Genomic DNA, 10051 nt, shown 5'->3' with positions numbered 1-10051 from the left:
GTCACTCTCCCTTCAGACTTTGGTTCCTTGATTTCCAATTGAAAGGCAAATTTGACCATCATTTGGATGGAAAATTTGTAGCAATAGTCTCTTTTTTCCCTGAGTCCAAAGAACATATATTTACACATCTTAGAAATTCTGGAGGAATGAAAAAATGTATTCCATTAATAAGTGTAATGTTCTTTTTTTTATATACTTGTACATATTCCCATAATTGTTAGGCTATATTTATGCAGCTCAGAAATAAATTATGTTTCATTTTAAACTTTTGCAAAGCAATGCATGTGAACATCAGATGTAACTCTGTGAGGGCTCGAAAGATTAAACACGACCCAAGTTGGATGTGGTGAACAGCTGCTTCACTTAATCTAGTATGATCTGCTCAGTCGGTCGTTCAATGCAACCCGTCATGCAGCAAAACTGATCATATCAATACAGTCCATGTCCGCTGAACTTTCTATTACTGCTCTATTAGCTTCTGAGCCTTATGCACATAAACCGCACTAGCTGTGACTACTGCTTCTTTTACCAAAGTTTAGAAGTATGGTTTCCATCCATGCTTCTTTGAGAGAAACTAAAAAAAAATTTAAACCACAGACTAATTTTAATTAAGTAAAAAAGAGCACAGTCACTCATATTGCATTATCAAGAAAAGTAGTTTGTCCAAAGTTAACAGATGACAGGTGCTTTTTTTTTTTACTTAGTAAGCGTGAAACTGTGCTCCAAAAGTTGGGGCAAGTTCTGAACTAGAAAAAGGAGTTTAGACATAGATTCACAACCACAGACCAGACAGGTCAAAAAAAGAATTACTTACTTATACAGTTCCCTGTATTGGATATTAGTTCGAAAAAATCATCTTCAAATAAAGTCTTAAATATGTTCTTTTTAGAAATTCTGAATTCAAACCTTATAGTTATGCAAAACCTGTGCACGTTGATATTTTCCCTTTAGACATCATTAATATTGGGATTCTACTTAAAGTTTAGTAAGGGAAAATGGTGCATGTTGAATTTATTACAGTTGCAACTTTCATACACTTATTGATCTTTTGATTGCTTTTAAATTATGTGCTTTACAATATTTAGGCAAGCTAGGTTAACGTTATTTAAACCTCTGGCCGTGACTGAAGTGCTGAATGAAAAAAAATCACAAAGCTAAATAATAAAACATTACATTTAAAACAGGTAAAACAATTAAAAGTATAATTAAAGGACAATTAAATGAAGCAACATGAAAGTATCACGAACTCAAGAAGAAAATCAAAATAAATTTCCATCTAACTAGATGAAGCCAAGAAAAGGAGGCAGATCTTAAAAACTGATTTGAAACACCAGCTGAAGACACCTTTCTAAATTCATCCATCCATCCATTTTCTTTACACTCTTGTCCCAAGTGGGGTAGTGAGGGGTGCTGGTGCCTACCTTTCTAAATTAAATGGCAAATTGTTTTATAACCCCTCCATCAGAAAACTCTAAATCTCCACAGTGTTAAAATTCAGATACTGGTGCTCTTCTCAGTGATGTTTTTTGTATGACTCAATTCTTCACTGCCTCCCCTACAATAACTGTTCCTCGCTTTCATTACTGTTATTACTGGTATTGCCAAGTTTTATTATGAAGAAAGATAGATGGTTTCATTCAAAAAATACATACAAGAAAATTATAGTGATGACTTCATCAGAAATGACAAACATAGTGGTGTGCATATTTTCACACCAAGGCAGGAAATCATAGGGGAGGTGCAGAAAACTAATATTTTAAGGACATTAAAAAGGTTATGGTTACATCATGGAAAAAAACTAGTGCAGACTTGCCACGTGGTGTTAGTCTTGTGCTAAAGCAGAAATTGTTGAAAATTGAAAATTTTTTAAGTGCAACAAAAGTACTGAAGCCTCTAATTGTACTTTAAAACAGGGGATTTTGTTTTTTGTTTTGTTTTTTAAAATTTAAAATGCAAGCAAACTTTTGTTGGTCATGAAGATCCCTTGGTTTTAAACAGGTCCTGGAAGTATATCTTTTTTATCATGATTTAAATTAATACAGTAGATGTGTCAAGAGAAAAAACAGCATTTATGAAACACATCTGCAATTTATGTTTGCATTTTTACTTTTTTCTGTTTTTTGTTCGATTTTTAATTTTTTTGGTTTGTTTTTTAAAATGAAAAATAATCTACAAACACCAATAAGGTAAATGTTAGATATGCAGCATCCATAAAGAAATGCTTCTTTTAAAAACAAGGATATCTTTAGTTGCTTTTTGAAAGCATAGACGGAGCTCAGTGCTCCTCAGTAATGCAGCAGATTATTCAACAGTCTAGGTACAAAAGCTTAGAGAGATTTGTCTGCTTCAGTCCTAATTCAAATGCAGGGGAAAATCAGCAGATTCTGCTCTGAGGATCTTAAGTTGCAGGCTTGGCTGTGTGATATAATCAAGTCACACATTTAGAGAGGGGCCGGATCATGCTGCTGTCTGAATGCAAACATGATATTTTAAGCATTCATATGGTGAGCTAGAGCGAGCAATAGACTTTAAAACAGGAGTAATTTGGGTTCTTCAGTTAGTGCAGAAGAAAAATTTTATAGTTTACAGGAAGTGGCTTGCCTGGCAGATTTCATAGAAATTCTCAAAGTACAAAACAGGAAAGAAAGAGTGCGACCTGTTAAAATACTACCACAACCTTAAACCGCAAGACGGAGATAACATTAACGATCGAAAGAAGAAAAAAAACCCACTTCTGTTCCAACTTCTGGTTAGTTATGAAAACGATTAGTGAGGTGTAGAGATCTGTGATATCCTTCATCAATACTATCCAAAAGTCTGTTGTTTTGAAAACAGCATGCGAACCGGATTTCTTCTGTTACATTTCCTCCTGCCAACTATCTCAAAGAGCTGCTTTTCGGGAAAACAACAGAGGAAACATACAGGTATTCAATCAATATTAAACTGCATAACAGTTCAATGAATTAATATATTTGTTTTAGTCAAAGTAATAAATGTCACAGCTGCAGCTGCAAAACATATGTCTGTAGATCAGCAGTTTCAGCACTACAAAGTTGTGGAAGGAGAAGTTTTTATGATGCCATGCAGTTCACCTGAGAGCTCCTCTACAACATGGTTCAAGGGTGATGAAAGTAAAAAATGCGAGAATCAGTTTGTTGCTAATGAGAAAGACAGTGGAACATATAGAAGACCCAATGGGTAAGTAAAGTGATCGTAAGTTATGTTGACATATTATTTCAACCCCAAGATGTGGCTTATTCTAAAAGGTAATTTAGGTTATCAAAAGAGAGAACAAAAGATAAGAAACCTGTTAACAGCCTTATAACTAACTTTGGATGTTGCCTTTAGGGACTACAACAGCAGGTAAACCCAATCTCACCCCACTTATCATCCTCTGCTGCCATCTGATTGCATATTCTTTCTCATTATTTATGCATGAACCTTTTCTATGGTGCCATTGCAGCTCTATCTTTTAATTCCATTAACTATAATGCAAAAAGAAATGTAAATAGGTTTGTGTTTATAAGTTGTAATTAAAATATATGTTTTAATAATAGGAATACTAAAAATTGGTTTCATCAGAGTATACTTGATCTTATGTCTTTAATATTAATGGCAGGGTTATTTAACTTTTCAGAAAACTTTAGTTAACTTTTCAAGTCCTTGCTGTTGCAGATCAAACTTCACACTGCAGGTCATCAAGAAAACAAAGTTAAAATGCTATGAGCCCAGTGAAAGCAGCGCGATGTTACAGTATGCATATCCTGGTACCATCCTCTGCCCTGGACATAAATGTTATAACAACACAGCTGTGGTTTGGTACAAGGTGAAACACTTTGAAGTGCAAAATGAAAATAAAAATCAGCATGATATAAAAGTGGTAACTTGTTGCCAGATCTAAGCAGAAACTAACTCTCTACTGCATTCTTTCAGAAAAACAAAGCCTTGTGGAAGCACAATAGACAACACTGTGAAAAAAATGGGCAGCTAGTCCTCAACGAGGTCTACGAACGGGACAAAGGTGTGTTTTTTTGTGACAGAAAAATAACCGAGGAAGGAGTCACGTGGATTTTTAGGAGAGCCGTAAACGTCACAGTCATACGTAAGATTACTAGCTACTCCTGCATTATCTACAGAGACTATATTTAGGTGCTTTCTGGTGTTGATGTGTTAAAATCTCTTAGGTTTCACTTCCAGACTCCTCGTTAAGCTCAATTGCTCACTGTGTTATTAACCACTGTATTATGCATCTGTTGTCCAATAATGACCAAAGGGAATCACACTTTTGTCAACAGGAAATCAAATTATGTCTAAACAGATTGATGAAAGGTTTCATATGTCCCTAAAAATGATAGAATCACTCCTCTACAAATATGGCAACCACACAATTATTCATGTCACATGTTATCAAATTCATTAACCAATATACAATGAGTGACTAACTAATGATGCTTTGTTTGATCCGATGTATTTTGTTCTTTTCATGATTATTTCATGTAAACAGTATGGAAAGCAGCTACTCCTAATCTTTCAGAAAAAGGTTCCTTTAAAGAGTTGGATTTCTAAACCAAAGGATTGCATTGATTCTTAATCATGTCCTAAATCAGCTATAAAGAAATGCGAAAACTTGGATAAACCACCAGAGTTAATAACTTAAGGGTCTTCATGCATAAATAAGATGAACATAACGTATTACCCACCAAAAATTATTGTATATATTGAAGCTACTTGTAAGAGTGGTATACAGTACACTCTGCATATTATCCTCACAACCATTTGTCTATATTTCTCCACCCCTCAAATTTTGTCATCTACAAAAAAACAAACGAACCAGAAAAAACTTCCTCTGCCAACAACAGTTACCTGAGTGGTTTCTGGACTCTTTGCTTTTTGTAGATTTGTCAAGTCAAAAATATATAATTCCAACTTTAACAAATGACAGAAGTCTATCACGTCATACCCTCTAAAACCTGCAAGCTGAGGCTTATCATAAATTAAATACTAATAAGAAATTAGTCTTTAGGCCTGAAGTGATTTCAAACATGCAAAAATCCGTTTTTCCATTGTGTAAATGTGAACATTCATGCAGCGAATTTGTGGTTTTACTTTTCCAACACAACAAAAAGTAAAAAAGTGTTACATTACTGCAGTTACACTTAAATTGAACGTTTAAAAGCATCTGTCCTTTCTTCCCCCAAGTATTATTGTGCCCAAGCGCAGCTGTGGCAACAGTGCAGCTGTTACCATTAGTGTCTGAAGCGATTTGAAGTCCACTGACTTGAAAAGGTGCGAAATAAATAATGGTTATCTACCATATTAACACAGCATATTCATTTTTCTTTTTTTTACTTTACAGCCTATATATCACATGAAAGAAAATCCATCCGATTGTGCTGTTTTAGAGCATAACACCAGTAGTGACTCCATTGATCTAATGTCAGCAACTCAGAGTTTTAGATATCTACGTCCAGTGCAGTACATTGCTGAATGATGATAATAGTTGAACTTTATTGATCTCATATTGAAGAAATCTATGTCTGCATTTAACCCATTTCCTTGGGGAGCAGTGGGCTGCCATTGTGCAGCGCCCGAGGAGCAGTGGTGGGTTAATGGTCTTGCACAGAGACCCAGAGTGCAGCCAGTGGAGATCGAACCGGGTGCTTGCAACCTTCTCAGAGCACAAGCGCACTGCTCTAACCACTAGACACTCCCCAACCTGAAGCATCAGAATGGGGGAATATTGGGTTTCAGTAACTTTGAATAGAACACAATGGTGTTTGGAGCCAGTGAGACGGGTTTGAGAATTTCAAAACATTTGATCTACTGAGAATTTCTCACACAACCATTTGTCAGATGCTCTAAAGGAGAGAAAAGTATCCAATGAGATGCATGGATGAGATGATAGATAGATCACTCATTACAACTACATCCCATTTGAACATTGGAGCAGATGGGCTGCAGCAAGAGCAGCCCACACTGAGAGCCACTTCTGTTAGGAAGACCTAGCCTGCACACAGCGTACATTAGTCTGGCTGGCCAGGTGGGATAAAGACAGGAAACTGAAGATCAAATGTTTATAGGCTTTATAAAATGGAACAAATACAGTTTGCATTAACATCACCAGGTCCAAGCAGTCTTAATATTCACTGCAGCTTTCAGATGGTGGAGCAAAAATTTGAGATAAAAACATGAAATCTTAATTCAATCAAGCTTTGATTATATGATTTAGACCTGTTAGTTTGATGAAATGGCATATGGGCATTTTCTTTGCACATTTCATTTAATTTATTGATTTCAGCATGCATTATTTATAGTGCCTCAGAATTAGCCAAAAGACTATTTTTCATTTGTTGTACCTGGACAGATTATTAAATGACATATGGTAATTAATTACGGTAATAGAATGTTCCGTCAAACTTTTAACCTTAAGCAAAAGCTATTTCAATCTCGCTGTGTTTACATAGTGATGAATACCCAACACTCCTTAAGAATTAACAGCAGCATTTACAATTCTTGCTTTCTTAAAAAAAAAAGGCTTAGTTAAAAGAAAGCTGCCATTTATCTTTCTAATTTTACCTGTTTGCCAGGGCTCTCTTTTCAAAACACTCAGACTGTTTTCCTATTTTTAATGAAATTTAGTTTTGACAACCACTCTCCTTACATAACCCAAATGAAGTTCTTCACAAAAATGTGATGCTTCTGCTTTTGTTAATTGCTTGATGTGGTTCTGGCTACTAAAGCATGGGGTGCAATAGCTTGTCTTTTACATAACTCATTGACAGTTATAGAAACTTTCCATCAACTTTGCCTGCAGGAAAATCTGAACTAAATTCTTTCTTTTACACAGGGTCTGTAGGACTGATGAAATGCACAATACATAGCTTGATTCGTTTCATGTGGGATTTCCTGTGTGTCAAAGCAAAGTGCATATTTGGTTACATAACACCTTTTTTTTCTGTGAAGCCCTGTAACAGAATGAAAACATAACTTAACTTCCTTTTACCAAACAGCATTTCTCAACCCAAGCTCTCTTCCTGAGATAATGTATCCGTTTCAAAACATGACAGAGGAGGTTGAGCTTGGTAAGTGCATCTGGACTAATATTAAGATAATTTATCAGTTTTATCATTGATATTGAATTTAGGTGATTTATTAAAGAAATACCAGTTTGGAGCTGTTAGTGTGATTGTTATTGTAAAGGAATATATTTGAAAACATCATAAAATACTATGATGCTTATATGCCATGGCTCCTGTGTGGGATTTTTTTTTTTTCAAATCGTTTTCCTTATTTCAGGTCAGCCTCATACTGTACTGTGTGAGGTAAGCTTTGATTTTGAGGTCAACATTTCTCGAAAAGTGCAGTGGTTCATAAATGATGGCGGTGATGAGGAGAAAAAGACACTGCTACTCATGGAGGAACCCCAGTACGTAATTAAGAGCACTTTGCACTGAAATTGTATTTTTGATTTCACAAGCAAGTAGATTCATATTATTCCACTTTCCAGGGAAAAGCGTGGAAGACTCTTTTCAAAGGTCAACGTTACCCAGAAATCTATCATAAAAGAAGTGATGCCGCAGCACCTGAAGCACACGTACACCTGCTTTGCCAGCAACATCATTGGCAACAAAAGTGTCACCATTAAATTTAAACCAAAACATCAAGGTAAACTTTCTATTTTGCTCTATGTGTTCTGATTAGAAACATTAGCTTTATCATAATTCAATTTTCTCTTTAAAATACATAATAATAAGTTAGTCAGCTACATTACCTAGACTATTTGGTAAAATTATTTAAAAATGTGTTGGTGGTTTATTTTATTACAAGAGCCATTCCTGGTATGGATTCCCTTTGCCTGTTTTGTGCTGTTTGCTGGGGCAGTGGTCATCTTGCATGTGAAGTGGCTAGAATTACAGCTCATCTACAGATCCCACTTCCAGCTTGGAGGCTCTGATGGAGGTCACATAAAACACACACACATACATGCATGTTATGGCTTTTGCCATTGCACTGCAAAGTTAAATTGACAAGCATGCAATTTGACACAGCAATTTTAATTGCTATATGAATCTTTAATTCCCCCTTATCTTGCAGATGAGAAGGATTTTGATGTATTTGTGTCATATGTGTGGACGGCTCCATCAACAGAGGTGGCAAATGGTTTAACCCTATCTTCCAAACCTTACAGTGATGCAAAAGGTATAAGCCAATATGCCTAATATACTAGTCTGGATTTTTTGAAGATAACGTATTTCTTTTTTTTGTCTTCACTGTCAGGATGTGTATCTAACATCAGGCAGATCAGTGAGGCACCGATAGAAATGCTGCTACCACATGTGTTAGAGCACCAGTGGGGGTACCGTGTCTGTCTGCTGGAGAGGGACATCCTTCCAGGAGGAGGTAACAGAATGAAATGTGTTTATACATTTGTCCACAAAGTTTCCTGGTGAATGTTAACAATTTGATTATGCCTTACAGCTTATACAAACGATGTGGTTCTCACCATAAAGAGAAGTCGAATGCTTATCTGTGTTCTATCAGCTGAATATTTCGCCAGCAGTGATGCTGTGTTTGTCCTGGAATCAGGAGTTAAGGTAGTCCAGATAAAGTCTATGATTAATCTATCATATAACTAAATTTAATTCTTTAAAGGGAAAGCTTGGATATTTTAAAGAATTTTGTAAGTTTTCAGCTGTCAGTATTTGATCTTTTGAATGTACTGTAAAGATCTTGGCATGGAGAAACAATTAGATGAAACCCAGGTCAAACTGTCAACTATCCAGGATGGAGAGTGGTCTAATTTCTTTCCTCTTATAGAAACTTTTATGAGAAAAAAAAAAGGTTCAGAAAGCTTTCCTCTGTATGGTCGCAGTACTTTTTGATATTATGGAGTTCACCAATGCAGCTTAGTTAGGATAGGAAAGTAGGTCTAAATTAGAATACAGGTCTAATTTTAAAGGATCCAAAAATAGACCAAAGGACTGATAAATAAAATGAAAACTGCTATTTTTTATAAGGCAAATGATTATGCTTTTTTTCTCTAAAATTGTGTACTATCCAAAAAGGTTTTCCTCCTCATTTTTTTTATTCAAACAATTAATAGTAGCTCTCAATAGTAACTCTCACCTGTAAATCAGACAAGGATTTATAAGGTTTTTTGCAAATATAAAAGAAATCCCATTGAATAAAATGATAAACTTTTAACCGTATTAAGGGGAAATAATATATGGTAGACATCCAGGTTTCAGTGGTATGGAAAGCATTACAAAAACATACAGCTTGCTTTCAGTTGTTGCTGTTTCGCCTAAATAAAAACCAGTACCAGTGCAGGGAATTCAGATGAAACCGCACAACTGACAACAAAAAAAAATCTCGGTTTCATGAAAGCCTCAGTTAAACCTGATTCATTTTGAAATGTATTTTAACACTTTATGACTCAGCTTCTTCCACATCTTTAGGCTTTGCTACAAACGTCTGCCCACAAGATGTTGTTAATATGGACCAGTGGAACTTCTGCGTCATTTATCCAGCCAGATTTAACAGTGCCCAAACTAGTGCAAAGAGCCGTGAAGGTACTTCCCAGTCTGCAGTGGGACGCAGGAGCATCATACAGTGCCTTCTGGATCCCTTTGCAGAAAGCCTTGCCAGCTCAGGAAGCGTGGCAGATCTCACACATGCAGCGGCCTCAGTTAGACTGAGATATGAGGATCATTTTCCAGCAAGAACCCCACATATATTAGACCTTAAACTTAGACAATCAGACTTTCCAAAAACCATTGGATCTAAGGAAATGTGTAAAGATTTCCATGGCAACAGACATTTAAACTCAACAGGTGTTAATTTCACACTCTTGAAAACAATGGGTCCTTTCAAACGAGTACGGTAGCTTCTTTTTCCATTTTAAACATTTGGATAAACTCTGCTGTTTAATACTGTAAAAAAAATAATAATGTAACTGCACTATTGTAATTTCTTAAAATGTAACATTTTTATTCTATTAATATTTAATAAACAAATGACAAACTTTTGCTTTTAAACCTGTATTTAACAA

General features: G+C 35.6%; 1 protein-coding gene across 3 annotated transcripts; it reads left to right on the top strand.

The window, feature by feature from the left end:
• Positions 1-2523: 2523 nt before the first annotated feature.
• Positions 2524-9917, top strand: LOC107082515 (interleukin-18 receptor accessory protein-like). Of its 3 annotated transcripts, XM_015371241.1 has the most exons (13): positions 2532-2749; positions 2836-2924; positions 3030-3198; positions 3676-3826; positions 3934-4102; positions 7011-7082; positions 7297-7426; positions 7508-7665; positions 7828-7959; positions 8095-8199; positions 8278-8400; positions 8479-8594; positions 9459-9917. In XM_015371241.1, the coding sequence occupies exons 2-13, from the start codon at positions 2837-2839 to the stop codon at positions 9696-9698; spliced, it is 1653 nt and encodes a 550-aa protein (XP_015226727.1). In that variant the 5' UTR covers positions 2532-2749; position 2836; the 3' UTR covers positions 9699-9917. The 3 variants fall into 3 exon arrangements, with proteins under 3 accessions (XP_015226726.1, XP_015226725.1, XP_015226727.1); XM_015371240.1 differs by having other exon boundaries at positions 2524-2924; XM_015371239.1 differs by having other exon boundaries at positions 2524-2924; positions 3009-3198.
• Positions 9918-10051: the final 134 nt, after the last annotated feature.

The sequence above is a fragment of the Cyprinodon variegatus genome, unplaced genomic scaffold (assembly GCF_000732505.1).
Source record: "Cyprinodon variegatus isolate N-32 unplaced genomic scaffold, C_variegatus-1.0 Scaffold55, whole genome shotgun sequence".
NCBI lineage: Eukaryota > Metazoa > Chordata > Actinopteri > Cyprinodontiformes > Cyprinodontidae > Cyprinodon > Cyprinodon variegatus.
Note: the sequence above shows the minus strand (reverse complement) of the source record. Positions and strands in the feature narration are given on the sequence as shown.